We start from the raw sequence: 23,125 nt of genomic DNA, 5'->3' as shown, positions 1-23,125 counted from the left end.
ACATTGGCTATTGTTTCCAACCGTCGTCCTTTCGTCCACGCGTTGTCCAAAATCCGTCCATGCTCGTCCAAGTCGACTCAGACCCAGTTTCCGGACGGCCTGAAACAACTGCCGCCAACGACCATTTGTTCGTCGAATCGGCCCAATCCAGTCCGAAGTCGTGCATCCCATTCATGTGGACATGATTGATTGTCTACTCGCAAACCACTGCTGCAGCGGTCCCTCCCCCGATGTGCTTAATACCGCCCCTGCAGACGATCTGATCAAATCAGAAACTCGCTACCTATCGCTCACTTCACCACTTTCTGAATTCTCCCAGCATCGAGCAGGGGAGCAGCTTCTGCACTATGGCGTCCACTGTTGCCTGCTCCACCGTTGTGGCCCCAGCTGTATTCGCTGCGGCCTCCTCGTCGGTTGCCTCCTCTGACTCTGTCACTGTCAAGGCTTCCACCTGCCTCAAGGGACCCACCTTCTTCGCCTCCAAGAGCCAGAAGTTGAGCTCCGTTCAGAACGGCAGCCGTGTGCAATGCATGCAGGTGTAGCAGCCGTGACAACTGATTTGTGTTCTGTGATGTGGGTGATTCCTAGTCTGGTGTATCTGATTGTCTTGAAATTTTGTTCACTTCACATACGTCTATACAATGCTCCTGCTTTTGAGAAGCAATACTTGGGGGAAGCTCTGTTGATTCTTAAGGGCACAGTTTTAAACGCAAACCATGTGCGCAGGTGTGGAACCCCATCGGCATGACCAAGTTTGAGACCTTCTCGTACTTGCCCCCATTGTCAGATGAGGCCATTGCCAAGCAGGTGGAGTACATGATCCAGCAGAAGCTCATCCCCTGCCTCGAGTTCGACCTGGTAAGTGATAACCAGTGCCTTTCGCTCACTCAACTTTGCGAAGATCTGTAAGATGTAAGGACTGCAGATTGGCAACCTCTAAATTGTGCGTCTCGATTTCAGAACTCAAAAGGTGTGTCCCGGGACAACAACTCTAGCCCTGGGTACTACGATGGCCGCTACTGGACCATGTGGAAATTGCCAATGTTCGGGTGCAATGACTCTGCCCAGGTGTTGAGGGAAATTCAAGAGTGCAAGACGACCTTCCCCAACTGCTGGGTGCGCGTATTGGGCTTCGATAACGTGAAGCAGGTGCAAATCTGCGGCTTCTTGGTTGCCAGGCCTAACTAGATGATCAATGTAGCTAGTAGAGAGGCATAGGGATTTGCTCAAAACTCATGTACACTACTCGCCTTTGGCTCATAATAGAATAAGAGAAGGCAGCTTTATGGTATTGATCAATAGTAACGCTGCTGAGTGAATCACCATGTCCTGAAACAACTGGTCAAGTTGCAGCCGCGAGTATTAAAAGATTAACCCGACTCCTGTGAATAAGCCACCGACGCACCCGCGAAGGTACTGTTTCATAGTTGGAAAGTTCGAAGAGGCTGAATTACCGTTGAAATTAAGATGGATCCGAACTGATGAGGGGCACAGAAGCGAGATATCTCTTTAAATTCGTAAGGCGATCCACTACTTGAAACAGTGAAGTGAAACATGTTCAGTCTGCATCAATGCTGAAGACGTATCCTGATGAACCCCTCTTGAAAAATACTAACTGATATGTTTCTGCCCTCAGAACTTTTACTACTACGTGTGTACATGCAGGTGTGATATCATATGGAATCGTCGATCAGTTTTTGTACGTCAGACTTGTTGGTAACTAGGAGTTGTTCAGAATTAACGCAGTGGAAATGGTTTGATTCCTTTTGAAGGGCTGGCAGGATTATGGTTTTTGATTACAACATCTGTCTTTGAACCACTTCACAAATCATGGTGGCCACAGTGCTTACGGCCATTCGAGGAAGGCTTGGTGCCGTAAACCTGAGTGACAAAACAGTCAGTGGCTGTCGCTGTGAGGGTAAAGAAATATATAAAAAAATGTAGTAGTCAATTTCTTAAGGAAATATTTACAACAATCATATAAATATACATATTTAAACACGTTCATTTATTTTTTTATTCATAGAAAAACATGCAAATGGTTATGTCTTCAAGCATTATTTATTGATCAATTACAAACTGTTTTTGTGCCAACAAGTTGTCAATATTGATATTATGTTGGTGTTAAGCTTATTTGTTCTTCTTAACAGTTTTTAAGCTTATATGTCTGTTTCCATTCATCGTCATGTGTCACAGCGGATTGAAACGATCGGACTCCTGGAGCTTCGATTAGATGCCCAGATTGACACATACTATGTTTGTGTCATCTGGTTTGAGAGCTGTCGAAATGGGGATTGGATTTTGTGAGAATGGAAGTTGCGAGTGCTAACAATGCTTGTCTCCTGTTGAGTGTACCGATACAACGAAGTCAGGAGACCTGCGAATACTCGATCTGCTGCTACGAGAATATTGTGCTTTGAGAGCGAGACCAAGGCTTGCAGATGTTGTCGCAGATGGTAATTAATGAGCGCGGTCCAGTTTTCGATGTCGAAGTTGGAAGCATGAGTTTTCGGAAGGATTTGGCTCCCGGGTCCTTGCAGGGCGATGTTGCGGGAGCTAGCAAATGGGGATTCATTGCCCTCCTGATTGCACAGCTGCGGATCTTTCCAGGCGCCGCCCCAGGTCGCGGTGAGATGCACACCCACATCGGAATTCAACGTGACAACAAGAGCAAGCTCCGCCAGATCACAGTTGCCACCTCCATTGTCCCCGCGGCCAGGCTCGCGGCCATCAATGGAGACATTCTGGCCCAATCTCTGTCTGCCACCGCCATTGCCCTCAACCTCGGCACCACCCAGCTCATGCTATTGGCCAGCACGTTTCAGCCCTCTCAATTGGTAGGGAATCAATGCTGCACAGCTTGCCAGTTCCAGGGCATGGTTGATGACATCGAAGCCACCGTGGGAATTGATCCAGACTTCCGGGAATCTGCGCATTTGTATCTCGAGGACAAGATCGACTGGATTTATGACGCGGATAATGCTTTTCCTCTACCCAGCGGTTCCCAGGTCGTAATGCCTTCGATTGAGTGAGGATGTAGATCTCTCGGATCCTGAATCCCCGCGGACAACACCATTGGATGGAGCAGTTCATCGGATTGCATCAATTGGATTCTATCAATGAACTTCTAGGTACACGATTGAGTTTCATATTAACTTCAACTTCCAGTCTGTCTAGGACTACTTCCTCGCCACACCAGTTTTCTCCGTCAGACCTAATTAGTTTCACCTCGAGATTCTCAGAGCGAGTGACATTTACGGAAGGTGTCTTCAGTATTCAAGCATCAAACAGTTTACAATGAGACAGTAAAGTCTGGTGCCACAATGTCCATCTGATGGGCATCAGTAAATCTTTTTTTGAATTCCGAATTCTTTTTGATAATTTCATCAAGTAAACCGTGAAACCAATCACAGTACAATCGAAGGGTTCTGAAACACGGTGCTGTTTCAATGGTCCTGCATTCTCATCATGGTGAATCGAATCCTTTGAACGACAAAATTAATCTAGGCACGAACAGTTCTGCTTCCACGATTTTCTCGAGCTTTACTGGTCTGGTGGCAGGTGGATAGAGTTTGTGAAATGAGGCACTTTTCATCTTGAATTCTCAATCCTCCAATCTGCTACGGCGAAGCTTTAACGTTCGCTACTGAGCCATGTGACTTGCTGCCTTGCATTTTACAAGCCCATCTCAATTCCGCTCACCATGTCAGACGTGTTACAGCAATGTCTCAAATAACTTGCATGTCTGCCAACATGATTGAAGATCGTCAGACGGGATGCTGCTGTTCACATCGAAGCATAGGTTTCTTGCAACGCGAGACTTGTTTGAATTACCTCAATGGCAAGTATAAAATTGCTGATTAGTGACGAGATTCGTCCATACAGAGGAAGTGACTAGCCATGTAAATTTCATTGAAACTGAAGGAGGTACACCATTAAGAATCTCTTAACTTGAGTTTCAGCGTATTTAACATTTCCATAAACAGAAACATGTTGACACTACACATCGTTGAATATTTCTTAACAATATTGTAATGTATATTGACATTAAATAATTTTTTTTTATCAAATGGAACTAGATACAAGAAAGAATTAGTCTCTTCTCGAGATTTTGATCTCAAAAAATAATGTGACCAGTTTCCACAAATCTTCAATCCAACTTCAGTTTCTATCACTACCCATCGTCGTCAACATATTGCGGAACTCCACTATATCTCTGAGTTTTATATTCATGAATGTGGAATCCGTTCAGACAAATTGATGTCCATCTTTCAAAAGTTTCACTAATATAAAAGAAATCCTTGTGTCCAACAATTGTAAAACCTAAGTAATCCATTCGATGCGATTGCCAGGAAAACAGGACAAACGACACAGAATAATTGCATCGTGAGTAGGTGTTGAACTGACAAGCAGCACTAAAGAATGCTCACTAGGGTTTCCATGAAGAGCTAAAGTTAGTGGGCTCCTACACTATGCGGTGCCGGAGAAGGAAGAGTTCCATCTGAAACAAAAACAACATAGATCAGCACCGTCGGCAAAGCCCAGGTTACCCAGAGACGAATAAGCATATCTTTCTAAGCTCAAATACCTTAAAAGTCCAATGCAAGTGTCTGTATAGCACAGATCTCCAAAGCTTAAAAGTAATCAACAATACAATTCATTGAGAGCAAGCAAACCAAGGACAGGAATCTCAATGGGAGGGCACTGACCGAGATCTGGAAAGCTTCCGCTCGAGAGATGGATCGGAAAACTTGGGGCTGAAAGACTCGGTAAAATGATAGATGCCGCCCCCGCCAAGCCATGTCGCCTCACCGGCGAGTGTCTTCTGACACTGCAGGATGAAGAAGCAGTCGATGCTTCCGCGCAATCACGGCCATCATCAGAACGTGGAGGGTGGTAAAACCTTGGCCCTGTTTCGGGGTTTCGCCCATAGAAGCGGAACGCTATCATGAACCCCAAATCCGCCGCTTCTTTCAACAACATCTGCGCCATTGTGACGCAAAATCCTCTGGATCACAGTGACGCAATTAAAACCCGATCGGAACGAACTTCAACAACGTTGGCACTCCGCTCTTCAGGCAAAAACACTAGCAAATGATCCTCCCTCCAGTCAATGTCAGGGAAGCTGAAACTCCTGATCACCACACGCAATGCGTTGCTGCAGTCATGGAACGCCTCAGAGCTCCACGAAAGTTGATACGACAGGGGCATTTCACAATTTGCATCAAGTCTCACAAGCTGCTGCCCACCGTGCAAAATTTCCACAACACGACCAAACCCCACAATATCAATGATAACCCAACTCAAGACCACTACCTGAGAACCCAAAGACCTTATACGAAAGTCCAGGCGAGAGACTACGAACGAACGACGACGAGAACACGGAGCCCGGAGGGGCGCAGCAACGCGCATCCGCCACAGTCAAAGGCAGAGTGAGTCTCTCAAGCCAGGCCGCGCTTTAGGACGCTCCTCCTCCACGAGCCTCGCATACAGACACACCTCGCCATCCAAAAAGGATTTTTTTAAAAAAAGAAAAACCCACAAAAGTGAAAAAGAAACACACGCATTTCCACCCGATTCCACCACCTCTCACGGTAGTAAAAATACGCTGCTGGATTGACCACCCACGGCCACACAATGGACCAGCCAGCAGCAGCCCTCGGGCTCCCCCACGTTCCCACGTTCCCCTTTTTCCTTTTTCTTTCTCGGTTTTACTTTTACTTTTTCGTTTTCCTTGCGTGAGAGGATTCCTATTGGGTTTTGCGGGGGTATTTTTAGGGTATTTTTAGGGTATCCAATGGTTGAAAATCCCCCTCTCCCCATTCATTACATTTAATTTTTAATTTTTGGATTGGGTTGAGTTTGTGGGCGTATATCACAAGGAATATTCAAAAGGACTCAGCACTTCAATGTCTACAATTGGCTTTATTTGGCAGCAATGGTGGTCCTTCATTTGGTGGATCGTGATAAATATGTGGTGTATGATTTTTTTTCAAGTTTTCTTACTTTCTTATAAAATAAGTTCTTTAGAAGGAGGTTTATTACAATTCTATGTGTAAAATGCTTGCTATTTTCTAGGTTGATATGTTGGTTTCATATTTTAAAGGTTAGTAATTAAATTTGTGATTTCTATTTAGATTTGCAATTCATTAAAATTGAGGAATAATAATCCTTTTGAAGGAGGATTTATACAGTTTTAACATACTGTTTTACGTTTACTCTTTATATTATATCAGTTAATCTAATACAACTTCTTATCCAATAATCATAGTTGTGAATAATGCAAAAAACCAATAACAATAAAATAAAATGTAGTTCATATTTTTACTAACTATTCTGAAACTCTTAAATTGAAAATTATCGTCTAAAAAATACAAAGTTATGTATTCAATAGAATTTTCTTTTATATATATTTATATATAAAAATCACAACACGATAGAGTGTCTTCAACAACATATTTCAACAAAGTCAAACCTCAACCATTCTACATCTCAATTAGTTGAACTCAAATGGATGAACAAACACAAACACCCACTTGCAAGTAAAATCAACTCCAGAGATGTGCTCAACAAGTGGGTTCATTTGGAATGCGTCTTCCCTTTACTCCAAATTGTGTGCTCTCAATTCAGACAGGGAAAGAAATTCACTGTCATGGTTTTTACAACATCACCCAATTTTGCACGAGGGCTGATCCAAATATTAATGAATCCTGAAACAATGCCCATAACTATCAGAATATAAGTTTCTAGGACCCTGTGCTTTAAGATTGAACGGGCATCTGGGTACTCCATCCGGGTACAAAAAACATAGTTCTGTGTCCAGTAATGTGCCTCGTGATCAGATGCTTATGAACCTCGCCAATAGTTGTCCTACCCCGTTGACTAGAAACAAATGATAATCATGGAATAACATAAGCAACACAAGGTAAACGTCAAAGATAACCACTAGGAAACGCAAGGTCAGCCCGTATAGGCTAAACAAAACCAACTGAATTATTTTGCTCAAGCAGCAATATAAGTCAATAATATGTCTACATTCCCTATGTAGAGAACGTGCCGTCAAACACAAGGGCAATGTTCAACACCTCCTCCCCGCCCCGCATGTATCAATGCTAATGGAAGCTTAAGTGAATCTTTTCTGTGAAGATAGCTTTCGGCGTCACGCATCATTTGGAAACCCTTATATTTAGTCCCTTTGAAGTGATTGACTAGCGGTTCGCATTCGAACCAGGAGAAATAAATCCCAGGTTGTCTACCTACTTTGACTACATAAAATTTAAACTTCCCAGTTGAGCGCGACGAGCAGATTGCGGCCTTACTGGAGATATTGGGGGCAAAGTTGGAGCTTGACTATCGGCAGTGTTTGAGTTGGTTGTCTACGCTCTCGAGCAGACGATCCATGAGAACCTTTAGTAAAGGGGTATTCAAGAAAGCATAAGGGTCAGCTCCCACAGAGAGTGTCTATGGCCTTCTGTGGTGCTCATGATGAGGAGAGGAGCATTGAAGAAGGAGAAGAGAAAACGGAAGAAGGAGAAAGGTAGAGATGTCTAGGATTTCCTGACGAGGCTATCAATATCGACCATATTGAGTGTGTTTCTGAGTTTCTCGAACAAGGACCAGCCCAATGGCTTTGTGAAGATATCCGCTAACTGTTCGAGAGAAGGCACATACTCTAGCTCGAGATCGCCACTTGCGATTTTCTCGCGAGTAAAATGGTAATGAGTGGCAATGTGACGGGTACATGGATTTATCCTTGGGTTAATAGCCATCGTGATACTTCCAATATTGTCGCAGTGAAGACGAATTGGCCTTTGTATTTCAAAGTGTAGATCTTCAAGTAACGTGATGAGCCAGGATGCGGTTTTTGAAGCTTCTGCCAAAGCCATGTATTCAGCCTCGGATGACGACAGAGCGACGGTTGGCTGCTTCTTAGAGTACCATGTGATCGGAAAACTACAAGCCTACTTTTCCATTTCAACAGTTCTCCATTGGGGCTTATTATTGCTTTGAATATCCATCTTGTGGATGTTGCGGATTTTCCAGGGGACAAATCTGTTAGGTGCCACACATCATTTTTTAGGATGGATCTGTATTCGTCCATGATCGAGGCCTTCCATTCTGGACAATCCTATGAAGCTTATAGGTTCTAAGATGGAGGTTGAGACGACTCATCAAGCTACTTGGGCTGATGTGTTGTTTGATTGGATCTTGTGGTATGGGCAGAAGTATTAGTGGAGTTGTTGCTTCAAGAGGCTATTTTAAGGGAATTGTGGTAGTGGTTAAAGAGGCTATTTTGAAGGGATTGGAGTAGTGTTGTCTAGTAGCACAACAACTATATGGTGAAAAAAAAAAAATGTGATGTTATTTTAGAAGAGCCCAGTAGAAAGATGCAATAGAAAAACAATGATAAATTATAGAAAGGTAGTAAAACATTTAATCTTAATGATGCCTTTTGTACTTTACAAAGGTATAAATGGATCAAATCAAAATAAATGAAATAAGAAATTGACATGTTTAGAAGAGAATTAGCAATAAGTTAAAGCAAAATTTATCTCAAATTATCAAAAATTGATACCAAGAAAAGATTGGTTGTCAACCTGGTTCAAAAACAGATCCTATATCAAGGATATGAATCTCGAAGAAAGAAAATCCTCAATACACTCTTCTGTCATTGAAAGGAACTAGAAAGTCACTTAAAGATAATATAATATTGAACTACAATGGCTATGGCCAAAAACAAGAAGATTAGAAAGTCTTGGAACAAGACTAAAGACTATAAAGGCATTGACAAGAGTGAAGAAGGCTTCACTCTTGCCTCCATATATACTTTCTAACTAAGAGCTATGTGACAATATTCTATAGGACCTCCAACATGTGTTGACTTTGCTAGCCACATGTCTTAAATTGCAAGGCAAGTTATCTATGTATGCGCCTCATAGTTAGCTTGTTCCACAAGCTACTATACAAAGTTAATTTATTCCACAAGCTACTATATAGATTTAATTTATTCCATAAGCTACTATATGGAGTTAACTTGTTGCACAAGCTACTAACACGTGGTTAACTGGTTGGCGAAGTTTCTATCCTACAAATACATCTAAAGTCAAAATTACATCTATGAAGCTTTTAAGAAGCTTCTCTAAAAGACTTTATGAAATTAATCTATATTTATCTACTTCTATGTAATCATATAAGTAACCATTGAAATAAATATATATGTCTATGATATTACTTCCTTCCTCCCTCCTTCACCTACTAGGGATGAGTTCCACTAGAAGCGATCATCATCTTTCATGGATCTTTGCAATTCTTCATCTTGGTTTTAATGGATGTCATCGTTAAAAGGCCTCAACCTTCTTTGTTGCATTTGCAAGATTCTTTGTTGGCTCCCATGTGCATTCACTAATATGATATCCATGCCAATGAACAAGTTATTATAATCTATTCTGGCACTACCTTGAATCTAAGACTTCTTCTACCTCAAACTCTTGATTATTATCCACTTCTATAAGAAGAGGTGATATTAATCTTCTTTCTAAGATATTCACTATTTTATACAACTCAAGAAGGGACACATAAAATACAAGATAGATCTTCATAGACTCCGATAGATGTAATCAATAAGCAACAAGATTGATTTATTTATAAATAGAAAAGATCCTAGCCTACGATAGTCCAACTTATCACAACGACAAGTAGTCTTGATATTGCGACGAAGTAACCATACCTTATCACCTATGTTGAATTATGGTTACTCTTTGCAATAAGCATCCATATTGATCTTTTGTCATCCTTGAACTTTATTTAATTGCATATAGCTCTGACAAATGATTTGTTAAATCTTTTGCCACACAATTATCAACTTTTGAAAAGTTAAAAGTATCAAGTTATAGATGATAACCATAATTGGTAAAAAAAGATATTTATTGAATAGAAGAATATATCAAATTATTATATGCAAACTCTGCCAATGACAAAAGAATTGTTCAATCATTTTGATAATAGTTATTGATATACCTCAAATATTGCTCTAGAACTTGATTCATCCATTTTTTTTGTCTATCAATTTGAGGATAAAAAGCCAAAGAAAGCTTTATATCTATCTTTAGAATCTTGAATAGGATTCTCTAAAATCTTGATACAAATTGAATCGTGCTATTTGATATAATATCCTTTGGCAATCTATGATAGCGATAGATATTGTCAATGAAAAGCTAGCTATTTTTTCACCTAAAATAGATTTTGTATATGGTACAAAATGTATTATTTTGGTGAAGCAATCAACGATTAAAAATATAGAGTCATATGAACTTGAGATTGGAAGATCAATGATAAAATCCATAGAAATGGAAGACCATGGTTGTTTTGGAATTAGTAACAGTTGAAGAAGTCCATAAGGTCAATGGCAAGGACTTTTGTATCTTGAACAAATATCACATGATTGTACAAAGTCTTTGACTGCCTTCTACATTTGAGGCCACCAAAAATCTCTTGATATTAGCTCCAAAGTCTTATTATATCCAAAATGTTTGGCTGTTGGAAAATCATGACGAGCTTGAAGGACATATAATGGATCCTTACCTTCTAAAATATATAGGTGATCTTCAAAATATAATAAGTTATTCTTAAACTCAAACTTTGAAGTGTCATAAGATTTAAAAGAAGTATTGTTAATATCATAAACAAGAGGATCAAAGGACATACTTGATTGAATTTGCTTGATAAAAGTTGAATCAATAGCCAATGTTGATTTTATTGCTTGAACATGAAGTCAAACATATAAATAGAGCTACAACTTGAAAAAAGTTTTTGATGTAGATTTGGTAATAAATAGCAAAGTCCAAAAAGCATTGCACATCTCGTATTATTTTTAAAATCTTTCAATCTATGATAATTTGGACCTTTTGGGATCTATTATAAGGCCTCCGTTGGAAATGATGTACCATAGAAAGTCAACTTGAGTAGTATGGAATACACACTTTTTCAACTTAGCATATAATCATGCATCTCTAAGTTTTTGTAATACATGACAAACATGAAGTTCATATTCCTTTGTGTTCTTAGGATAGATTAGAATGTCGTCTAAATAACAAATGACAAAATCATCTAGAAACTCACAAAAAACATCATTCATAAGATATTGAAAAGCGGCCATTACATTTGTGAGTCCAAAAGGCATGACATTATATTCAAAATATCCATATCTAGTTTGAAAAGCAATCTTCTATTCATCTCCTTCTTTGATATGAACCAAGTTGTATGTTCCTCATAGATCTATTTTGATATAGATCTTTGCTTGATTGAGTTGGTGAAGAAGTCTTGAAATTAAAGATAAAAGATACTTATATTTGATGGTGATCTTATCAAATTCTTGATAATCCACATACATTAACAAAGATCTATCTTCCTTCTTTATAAATAAGAGATGAGCCCCAATAGGAAATTTAGAATGGCGTATGAAGATCTTTGCCAAGTTCTCATTAATGTATTCTTTTAATGCAACCAATTCATTTTGCAATAAAGTATAGATTGGTCCAAATGGTGGTTGAACTCTTTCTTACAAATTAATTGAACAATCACAAGATTAATACTCTGGAAGAATATCTGCATTCTTTTTTTCAAAAATATCTTGGAATTCTTGATATTAATTAAGAATATTACTTGATGTTTTTCCACCATTAGAAATGGATGTTGCATATATAACAAAAGATGATTATTTTTTTATAATATGTATAAAAACTCTCATATCTATCAGTAAAGGTTTGGATGTACTAGACTTATGTACTTTTACTTCATTAATTTGATCTTAGATTATACTATTAGAAAAAATAAGGTTGTAAGAAATCCAATCTATTTGAGGGTTATATTTTTTTAGCCACAATAATTCTAAAATAATCAGATTGCAAAGAGATCTTATTACATTAAATACTACTATGTTGTTATGATCTTTAGTTGCTACATCTAAAGAAACAACCTCATAGATAACATTTCCAAAAGACAACAAATGACCATCTATGACTTCTACATGTAGGGCTTTAGTTTTCTTGACTAAAGGTATTTTTTGATTTTTGATAAAATCTTCATCTATAAAAGAGGCTAAGGCTCCTGAATGTAGTAAGGCAAAACTTTGTGATTTTTTGGTCCTAAATACACATCTATTATAAAACAAGGTGAAGGGTCTAAGGAAAGAATATGACCATTACTAGGTGTTACATATGATTCAAGTTGCACAGTGTCATAATATGTGGCATTTGACATGAGAATACACCAAGCACTTGGCTGTGGAAGATAAAAAGAAAATTACAAGAATAAGTCCTAACAATTCTAATAGATTCTTAAACAAATTATAATTTAATATTAGCAAGTATAATCAAATATCAATCAAATTCAATCGAAATTATTAAAGAATTATATAAGAACACAAAGTATTCCTAAAGACTCTGCAAAAAAATCATAAAGAAATAACATAGAAATTCAAAAATATATTAAAATAGAAATTTTAATAAAATATTAAAATAAAAACCTTAGTTAAACTTTAGCCAAATCCTAATCAAATCCTAAATAAATTCTAATCAAATCCTAACAAATCTCAATCAAATTCCAATTAAATCCTAATCAAACTCTAAATAAATCTTAACCAAATCCTATTCAAACCCTAAATAATTTCTTAACAAATCTTAAACAAAATCCTAATCAAATCCTAAATAAATCTTAATAAAATCTTAAACAAATCCTAACTAAATCTTAGTCAAATTCTAATAAATTTTAATCAAATCCTATTCAAATCCTAGTCAAATCCTAGTCAAATTCTAATCAAATCCTAAACAAATCCTAAACAAATCCTAACCAAATTCTAATCAAACCTTAAATAAAATCTAATCAAATCTTAATCAAATCCTAATCAAATCCTAACCAAATCTTAAACAAACCTAAATAAACTTTAAACAAATCTTAATCAAATCCTAAAAAAATCCTAACCAAATTCTAATCAAAACTTAAATAAAACCTAACCAAATCTTAATCAAATTCTAACCAAATTCTAATCAAAACTTAAATAAAACCTAACCAAATCTTAATCAAATCCTAACCAAATCCTAAACAAACCTAAGCAAACCTTAACCAAATCCTAATCAAATTCTAAACAAATCCTAACCAAATCTTAATCAAATCTTAAACAAAATCTAATCAAATCTTAATCAAATCCTAACCAAATCTTAACCAAATCCTAAAAAAACCTAAGCAAACCTTAACCAAATCCTAATCAAATCCTAAAAATATCCTAACTAAACCCTAAATAATCCCAAATAATTCCTATAGTAGATTTAAACTTCAATAACTAATGAATGAACCATTGATTTTAATTCAAAATTTGTATACTTCTTAACAATTAAGTTGAAAAGAAGGACAAAATTTTTGAAGAAAATTTAACTCACCAAAAAGAAGATCAATACTAAAATCTGCTCAAATATCAACAGTCCTCCTACTCAAATCTAAATAATGAAATTCCAGTACCAAAATCTCTTTTTAAATTGTTCGATTGTTTTCAAATTTCATATATATATATAACAAATCAAGTCTCCTACTCTTAAAAATAAATTATACTCCAATCTAACTAGTTGATTGCCAAAAATCTTAGAATTCTAACTGCCTCTCAAAGTTCAATTTCTGAGACCTCAACTTACTTGAAATTTAATAATTTTCAATTCAACTATCCAATCAAGCTCAAAATTATAATATATATTAAGCACATATATATTCACAAATCTTTAAAATTTCACTTATAGATCTATTTCCAAACTTACAAAATTTTCCAAAAATTATCATCTATTTTATTTTACAAATCCAAAGTTATCTAAAACAAATCTCAACTTTGCAAAGCTCTTTCGAAATCAATACACACAATTCACTCAAAATTAATGCTTAAAAAAACTTTATCAAGTCTACTCCGAAATCCTATTCTTTGATCTCCAAAAGAACCCCAAAATCATTGTTAATGTTTAGTTTTGTACCTTAGGGTGTGATTTCGACTGTGGTTGATAACCAATCATCTCTAGGTATCAAATTTTGTCTCTTTTGAAGTAAATTCTACTAAAACCAACTCCTCACTCCCTCTTACATATGCTTATATTGTTTATTTTTCTAATCTACCTTATTTTGGCTTATTTATGGTCCTAAAAAATAAGTAGAAGCTATTTTTCTAAAAAAATAGAATTACCATTAAAAAAATTAATACCTTCCTATCTTTTATCTATATTTTTCTATTTTATCTTCTAATTTGGCTCTTCTATAATAAGATCCATATTATTATCTTTTACCATATAGTTATGTTACAACATGACAACGTGGCAATATTCTGTAAGACCTCCAACACGTGTTGACTTTGCTAGCTACATGTCTTAACTTATAAGGTAAGTTATCTATGTATGCGCTATGTAGTTAACTTGTTCCACAAGTTATTAACACGTGATTAACTTGTTGGCAAAATTTCTATTCTACAAATACATCTAAAGTTAAAATCTCATCTATGAAGCTTCTTAGAATCTTCTCTAAAAGACTTTATGAAATTAATCTATATTTACCTACTTCTACCTAATCATATAAATAACTTTTGCAATAAATGTATATGTTTGTGATACCCTAAGATATAAAATCTTGCATCTAAGGTAATTTTAAGGTTTTTTTTTTTTTTTTTTTTTTTTTTTTCAAATTAGAGAGTAGAGTTTGAAAGAAGATTTTATAGGATTTCTTTGAGCATTGGTTTTGGACAATTTGATATTATAATGACTTTGCAAGAACTTTATAAAGTTAGGATTGTTTTTGGTGAATATGATTTTATAAAATAAAAAAATAATTTATAATTGAAAAAAATTATAAATTTTGTAGCAGATATATAAATAGAAATTTGTGGATTTGTGATTATGATTTTTTTTACTGCATGCTATAAATTTAAGCACCATCAAAAAATTAGATTAAAAGTTATTGAAGCTCAAGCAGATTAGGGTCTTAGAAATGAGGTTTTGAGGTTGAGTGAAGGTTTTAAGATCTTTAGTAATCTCCTAGTTAGATTGACATGAAATATATATGTATCAATAGTAGATTTGATTTCCAACATATATGTGAATTTTGAGAGATATTTAGTAGTTGAATTATGAGATTTTGGCTTGAAAGATTAGAATCAAAATTAGAGAAGAAAGCCGGCTAATATCTAAGTGGATTTTTGAATTTATCATCTATTTGGTATATGCAATCTTCTTCAATTTTTTTGTACTTTTTGCTAACTTATTTTTTATAAAGTATTTGAAGTTTGATTCAAAATCTATAATTCAATAATTTTTTATTGAATTTTTAATTTACTATATGATTTTTAAGAATTTTTTTTCAAATTTAGGATTTGATTAATCATTCATTATGATTGATTTAAGATTTAGGATCTGATTAGAAATTGATTAGGATTTAAGATTTTTTTAGGATTTGATTAGGAATTAGAATTTGTATAATATTTGATTAAATTTACATTAGAATTTTGTATATGATTTGATTAAGATTTCATTAGGATTTGTATCAGATTTGATTAGGATTCATTAGAATTGGTCTAAGATTTAGGATTTCATTAGGATTTTATTAAGATTTGACTTAAGATTTGATTAAGGTTAAATTAGAGTTTCAATTAGAGTTTGACCTAGGATTTGATTAAGATTCATTAGAATTTTACTTAAGGTTAAATTAAGATTTAATTAAGTTTTATTTAGGATTTATTTAAAATTTTTTATTTTAATATTTTAAAAAGATTATATTTATTTCTTTAAAGATTTTCATTTTATTTTTCTTTGAGATTAATTTAGAACTTCTTTGTGTTTCTTTTATAACTTCATTTAAATTAATTTTAAATTTATTAAATTTTCATTAGGATAATTATGATTTACTTAAAGATTATTTAAGATTCTATGAAACTGATAGGATTATTATTGCATTTCTACTTATCTTCTATAGTTAGGTGCTTGGTGCATTCTCAAGCAAGTTTCACATAATATGATACTGCTTGTATTTTAAGCCTCCCAAGGTTATGACTTAATTTCATCTCAAATCTCATTCTTTATTCTTTCTTACAAGTACATTGAGTTCAATTACATACATTGGCCCCTTATTGCTAATATTGATATTATAATATCTATTGTAATACTTCCATTATGTTTTAGACTAATCCGTAACTACTATAGCTGAAACAATCATATTCTTTTGTTTCAATTTTTATATAGGCTTGAATTTCAAATTTCAGTTCCATATACAAATTGAGCACTTGTAGCAAAAAAAAACATTCTTTATATCTTGAACTAACATTAAAAATCTACTAGAATATCTTTCCTTGAACATGTATGTACACTCTAAATTTTTGGAGCTCCTAATTTTTACTTTCAATTGAATTGGAATTAATCTTTGAATAATAAGTTATCATAAAATATTATTCAGCTTATGATTCCATTATGTGGCTTTAGGCCTCTATAAATAGATTAAAATTCTTTGTTTCTTTATTTTTTTATAAAAAAGCTTTTAGTTAAAAATATCAATTTACTATCTTTTTTTAGCATGGTTGATGCTACAAAACTATCCAAAAAAAATATACATTAAAGACATTGTTCAAAATTTTGCAAAAAATATATACTTAAAAGATATTTCTTTGATAATTTTTCATAGAAACTATGCATAATAGAAATTTAAAAATAAAATAGTTAGAATTTTATTAGAAATGATTATAATAAGCAATCAACAATATCTAACAAGCTTTGATCTACAAGGATGATTTATATTGATGTAGATGAAATAATAAGAATGTTAGTAGGATTGAACTACAGAGGATCTCAATGAGAGTATTGTTGATGGAACATAGCAATGTTGAGGCATCAAGTAAAGTGCTTAGTCTTTCTCAAGATGCTTTGCACTTGTTTACATCAATGATACATGGAATAGATATGTTCTTTGGCACATAATCTTTGAAGGAAAAGAAAGAGGCTAGTATCAAAAATCTCAACAAAGAAATTAGACCTAAGCATTCTATTGAAAAAAGAAAAATTTCAAATTATAATATATATTATTAACAAGGTTGCATACAAAAGGAGTATGGAATAAGATGACTATTACTTATAACACCCATTATTTATAAGTGGTTTTGCTACCCTTAACAATAAATTTTATTTTTTGACTTTTACATCTATTCAAAGATATATCAAATATATCTTTCAGCAACTTATTAATTAAGATTCTTTTATCAATTCATTTATTTCAAGGATATTCTATAGTATATAATTTATACTCTTATTTAATCTTTGAATATTTTCTATTTAATTCTTTATCCTCTTAACTTGATTCTTAGCCCTTGATCTTGTCTCTTATTTATAGGATGTCTTTTCACATACCAAGAGTCAATCTTTTGACCATTAATAATTTATCTATGGTAATAGCTTCTATAAAGTAATTTATTCTATTTTCACTTTTATATACTTATTTTAATACTCATACTTTGCTATTGGTCAAAGGCTTTTAATTTTAATGCCTTTTTCAACATAAAATGTCTATCTTTTACTAATATCTTTGTCAACAAATTAGTAAGCATGTCTTCTGTTGTTATATTTCTTGAAGTTTGCTTGACAGTATACCTAGTTATAGAAGGAAAAATAGAACTTGCAACAATAATATTTTAAAAATTCTAATTGAATTCTAAACAAATTTTAATTTAATTATAAAATTATTAATCAATCTTTAATAAAACTCCAAAAGAAGTCTCAAAGAAGTTAGAAAAATATAAAGAAATTATAAATTAATCTTGAAGGAATATATATAATAAAAAAAATCCAAATAAAATATCAAAGAAATCTTATTTATATATTAAAAATAAAATTCGTAATTGAATCCTAATCAAATCTTAATATAATCTTCAAAAAATCTTAAACAAATTCTAATCAAATCCTAATAAAAAAATAAACCAATCTTAAAAAAATCCTTAAAAAATCTTAATCAAATCCTAAAATCTTTTAATGAGACTTTAACCAAATCTTAGACCAAATCATAATAAAACCTTAATCAAATCTTAAATATTATTTTAAAACTAAATCCTAATTAAATTCTAAATTAATCCTGATAAAATTCTAATTAGATTCTAAATCAATTTTAATAAAATCTTAATCAAATCCTATATCCTAACTAAATCTTAATCAAATCATAATGCAATCATTAATCCTAATCTTAAATCAAATTCTAATGAAATCCTAAATTCTAAATAAATTCTAATCAAATCCTAATCAAATTCTAAATAAATTCTAAAAAACTCTTAAAAATCCTAATTAAATCTTAATCTATTATTATAGTAGTTTTAAAACCTCAATAAATATTAATTAAATAATTTATCTTAAGTAGAACTTCATCCAAGTTTTGCTCCACAAGTAATTTACAATCACACAAAATTTGAAAATGATGAAATTTTCCAATTGAAAAAAACACTTCTAAAACTTTTCTAATGTTGGCCGCCTTCCTTTTCCAACTTGAATGTTGATCTTTCAAAAATGATTTCTCTTTGTTGAATCATTCAAATACTCTAAACTTTGGCCAGTAAGTAGGTATTTAAATCTTAATTTTTCTTACCAATTTTTACTTCAATCAAACTAGTAAATGTTACAAAATCACAAAAACCTTCAATTGTCCTAAATTTCAATTATTCAAGACCATAATCTATAAAAACTCTCATAACCTTTAATATAATTACGCAATTGATATCAAATTTTTTATAGATATTTAAAACAAGTATAATGACAAGTTATATTATTCTCACTTGTAAATATACTATAACACTCACAAAATCATCAATTTAATGAACTTCTTTTTATTTTTTAAAATCCAAACCTACTAAATACACTTCTTATTTTGAAAAGCTTTCAAAACCTCAACATATCTTCAAATTATATTTCTTTTTTTCTTTTACCTAATGGCTGTAATATTATAGAATATTATTACACAATACTTCATATTAATGAATCTCATTTCAATCTTCTTTATAATGAAGTGATATTGAATGTCAATATGCTTGGTCATTGAATGATGCCTTGAATCTTTGCAAATACAAGATGTCATTGGTTTTTATACAATATTAGAGTTGCTTCCAATTGTACTAGTTTAATATCCTCTAAAAGTTGTCTTAGCCATATTACCTCCATTGTACTATGGCTTGCTGTTATGTATTCTACTTCTATTATGGATCTTAAAATTATTGGTTGTCTCTTGCAATTCCATAAAATAGCTTCCATTCCAACAAAAAAAATATAGACCATTATTGACCTTCTATTATTTGCATTTCTAATCCAATCCATCTTACTATAACCATATAATGTTAAGTTATTATCTCCAAGGTATAATTTGAATTATAAAGTATTTTTTAAATACCTCATAATCTTTTTTATAGTTTTTTCAATAGATTGATTTAACCTTTGATATGTATTGGCTCACAACATCTACCATATATGTAAGATTCACCTTTATCTCAACCATTATATATATAAATGAATCTATTGGTGTTTTGTATAGAATACCTTGCATTTAATCTTTAACTTTAGCAAATTTATCATCTGTGAATTTTATTAGCTTCAAATTGGCCTCTAAAGATATTTCAATAAGCTTATACTCTTTTATATTAAATTTTTTTAGTATATCTTCAATGTACTTACTTTATCTCATTGTAATTGTCATATTAGCACAATCTCTTATAAACTCTATTCTTAAATAATAGAAAAGCTCTTTTAAATCACTCATCTTATACTCCTTTCTAATTTTGCATTCAATCAATCCATTATCTTTAAGATATTAATTAAGGTGATGAAATCATCAATATATAAGATGAAAATTATAAAATATCATTTGATTACATTACATACATACAATGATTAGTTTTACTTCTTATAAATCATTCATTTACAAAAAATATATCAATATATTAGTACTATATCTTTGGTGATTGCTTAAGCTCATATAAAGATTGTTTTAACTTATAAAGAAGGTATTATTTACTTCCTTCAATAAATCCTTGAAATTGATCCATATAGATGTCTGCTTTCAACTTTCCATTCAAGAAAGCTATCTTCTCATCTATTTGATTCATATCTAAGTCTATTCCTATCCCAATTGCTACAATAGTTCTAATTATCGTGAATTTGGCCATAAAAAAAAAAGTCTCATTAAAATCAATACTAACAACTTTTGAATAGCCTTTAGCAATCAATTTAGTCTTATATATCACAAGATTGCCTAGTATATCCCTTTTGGTTTTAAACATCCACTTACAACCAATTAAAGATTTATTTTATAGAAATTAAGTCGATTTTTATATTTCATTATCTATGAATAATTTATACTCTTCTTCTATGGTCTTTATTTACTTTATAGCATTTATAGACTTCATTATATGATATAAATTCAATGAATCAGTAAGGATTGTAACATTGACATGTTCTTTACTTACTTCACTTACAAAAACTTTTATGCTCTCAAAATTCTACATAACAACTTCATAACAACTTTTGATGATCTTCTTGGTTTGTAAATACATCAGCCTATATGCTTTGATACCTTCACAATATCCAACATACATTTTGTACCTTTTGCATCAAATTTGTACTTCATACAATCTGATATCTTTACATCAATAATGCATTCAAAAGTCTTTATATGTAAAACATAAGGTTTCATGCCACTCTAAACTTCTTATGGATTCATTGATGTGAGTGCTCTTGCAGGGCACTTATTTTTTATATACATTGCATTTATCACAATTTCTACCTAAAAATCATATTTAAAATTTTGTGCATAAATCATACTTGTTGTCATCTCTATAATGGTATGATTTGTTCTTTCAGCAATCCCATTTTATTTTGGAATGTATAAAGTGAAGGTTTATCTTGTAATATCTTGAAATTTCAAAAGTTTCTTAGAATGCTTTGATATATATTCACATCCATTGTCCATATGTAATAATTTGATCTTATAATCACATTATTTCTCTTTAAGTACTTTAAATTCTTTAAATCTTAAGAAACACTCATTTTTGGCTTTAAAGATGTAAATCTACACCTTTCTTGAAAAATCATCAATAAATATGACAAAGTACCTTGATCCTTCAATTAATAGTATCTTTATTGGTTTATAAATAATAAAATGTACAATCTCCAACAACTTGGTTGTATATGTTGCAACTCTATTTGAAAATGAAGCCCTTTATTATTTGACTTGTATACAACCTTCACAAGCAAGTGTCATCCCATTGTAGCTAAATGGACCAAATTCTAAGCCATTTATTATAGATTGGAGCTCTTTCATGTTTTTGGCATTTAAATAATTAAGTCATTAATGCTAAATTTCAAATTTCTCTTGATCTTGTAAAAATTCAACAAATATTGCCACTTCAATTCCATTAACCTTCTTACAAATCATGAAGTAAAGGTTACCATCTCTAAAGCCTTTGGCGACATCTTATCTACCTAATATCTTTACAAAACACCTATTCATGTCAAATTGAACCTTATAACCATGTGATACAAGCTTGCTTATCAAAAGAAGATTTTTTTTCATCTTTGGTACATATTAAACTTCCTTTAATTTGATCTTTTTGATTTGGCCCTTCACAATAATCTCTACCACAATAAAATCAATTCTAATTACTTGTACCATGTCATTGTCTTTCAACCAAATTTTTATTGCTAGAATTATTTTATAAGTATCAAAAAAACACTTATATAGTGTCATATGCTTATTAATATCTAAATCTGTAATCCACTTAGGCATAGCAACAATAGAAGCTCTTTTACTTGCCATGAAAGCATAATCATCTCTTTTAAAATTATATAGAACATTGACTATATTCTTCTTATTTCTTTTTTAAATTTAGAAGCAATTTTTTATAAAGTGATTTAATATTTTATAAATATAATATTTTTTTATATTAATTCTTATATTATTATATTGATTAAAATAGCTACTTTTTCTTTATCTTAAAAAGAGAGCCAAATCTTCACTTGGAAGTTTTTTTTTTTTTTTTTTTTTTTTCATGATCATTTTATAAGCAAATTTTGATGTGAGATAATTCAATGTAAGTTCTTTAATCTTCAAGGACTCTAATGCCACAATGAGTTAGTTATAGGACTTTGGAAGATCCATAAGTAATATCATAATCTTCAACAAACTTAACAACAACTAGTAGTTAGTTTGTGAGTACTTTTATCTTGTGGACATGAGCCATGAGGTTATTTCTTTCTTCTACCTTCATCATTAAGAACTTTCTCCTTATCTATAGAATATTGATAAGGATTTTACTCTCATAGATGTTGTAGAGAGTCTTTTATGTTTCTGTTGGTCGATTATAGTAATTATGTATAAAAAAATGGCATCATCAAAATTGGTTGCAATCAATTCTAAAGCCTATTTTTTGCAATATTTTTATTCTTTTTTCTTTTCAACATCAACATTGTCACTTGGAAGCTCTTCAATTTCATCAATAATATTCCAAAGATCCAATGAAGCTAATAAAAGCTCCATTTTTTTCTTCCAATAGTAGAAGTTGTCACTTTTTATACTTTTCAATCATTCTTAAGCCCTCATCTTCAGTTAAAGCCATGTCTAAGTAAGAGGTGTATTAAAGAAATCAAGAAAAGAAGTGATATAGCTTTCAAAATCATAGTAAAGGTGTTCCTATCTTAAAAACCTAAAATACCCTATTTATAAGCAAATTAGTGATTTCACTCTTTAATTACTCTCAACTTCACTTATAAGACTTTTTATAAATCTTATACTTTATCCAAACCTCTTCTTTAAGCTTTTTTACTCTTTATTCATGTCTAATCTCACACACCACTTCTAATCTCACAAACTCCATTTTATCACTATAAGAAAAACTTTTAAGAACTTAAGTACAGAAAAGTATAATTTACTACATCAATGATATAATTTAGTAAAAAAATACAACATTAATATTTTTAAACATCATTCTAAGGTATCTAATAATCTCCAAGATTATATATGTACTTAACAATAAATAAGAGCAAAACTACATCAACATCCAAATGTAAAAGTGAAATTAGGAGATACCAAACAT

At 32.3% G+C, this 23,125-nt stretch overlaps 2 protein-coding genes across 3 annotated transcripts; one reads left to right on the top strand and one right to left on the bottom strand.

Annotated features, from left to right (window-relative positions):
* The first annotated feature begins 276 nt into the window (after positions 1-276).
* Positions 277-1,291, top strand: LOC112289458 (ribulose bisphosphate carboxylase small subunit, chloroplastic). The gene is made up of 3 exons (XM_024534697.3): positions 277-536; positions 727-858; positions 961-1,291. The coding sequence occupies exons 1-3, from the start codon at positions 348-350 to the stop codon at positions 1,186-1,188; spliced, it is 549 nt and encodes a 182-aa protein (XP_024390465.1). The 5' UTR covers positions 277-347; the 3' UTR covers positions 1,189-1,291.
* Positions 1,292-4,041: 2,750 nt separating this feature from the next.
* LOC112289269 (uncharacterized) lies at positions 4,042-5,423 on the bottom strand. 2 transcript variants are annotated; one of them, XR_016505780.1, is made up of 2 exons: positions 4,710-5,423; positions 4,042-4,501 (listed from the first exon to the last, which is right to left on the bottom strand). XR_016505780.1 is itself a non-coding variant. In XM_090254791.1 (2 exons), exons 1-2 carry the CDS (start codon positions 4,990-4,992, stop codon positions 4,455-4,457), a joined length of 330 nt encoding a protein of 109 aa, XP_090110917.1. In that variant the 5' UTR covers positions 4,993-5,293; the 3' UTR covers positions 4,042-4,454. The 2 variants fall into 2 exon arrangements, 1 of the variants encoding a protein (XP_090110917.1); XM_090254791.1 differs by having other exon boundaries at positions 4,710-5,293.
* Positions 5,424-23,125: the final 17,702 nt, after the last annotated feature.

The sequence above is a fragment of the Physcomitrium patens genome, chromosome 12 (assembly GCF_059467195.1).
Source record: "Physcomitrium patens ecotype Gransden chromosome 12, ASM5946719v1, whole genome shotgun sequence".
NCBI classification, from domain to species: Eukaryota; Viridiplantae; Streptophyta; class Bryopsida; order Funariales; family Funariaceae; genus Physcomitrium; species Physcomitrium patens.
The sequence above is the reverse complement of the archived record's forward strand: the minus strand, read 5'-3'. Positions and strand labels throughout refer to the sequence as shown.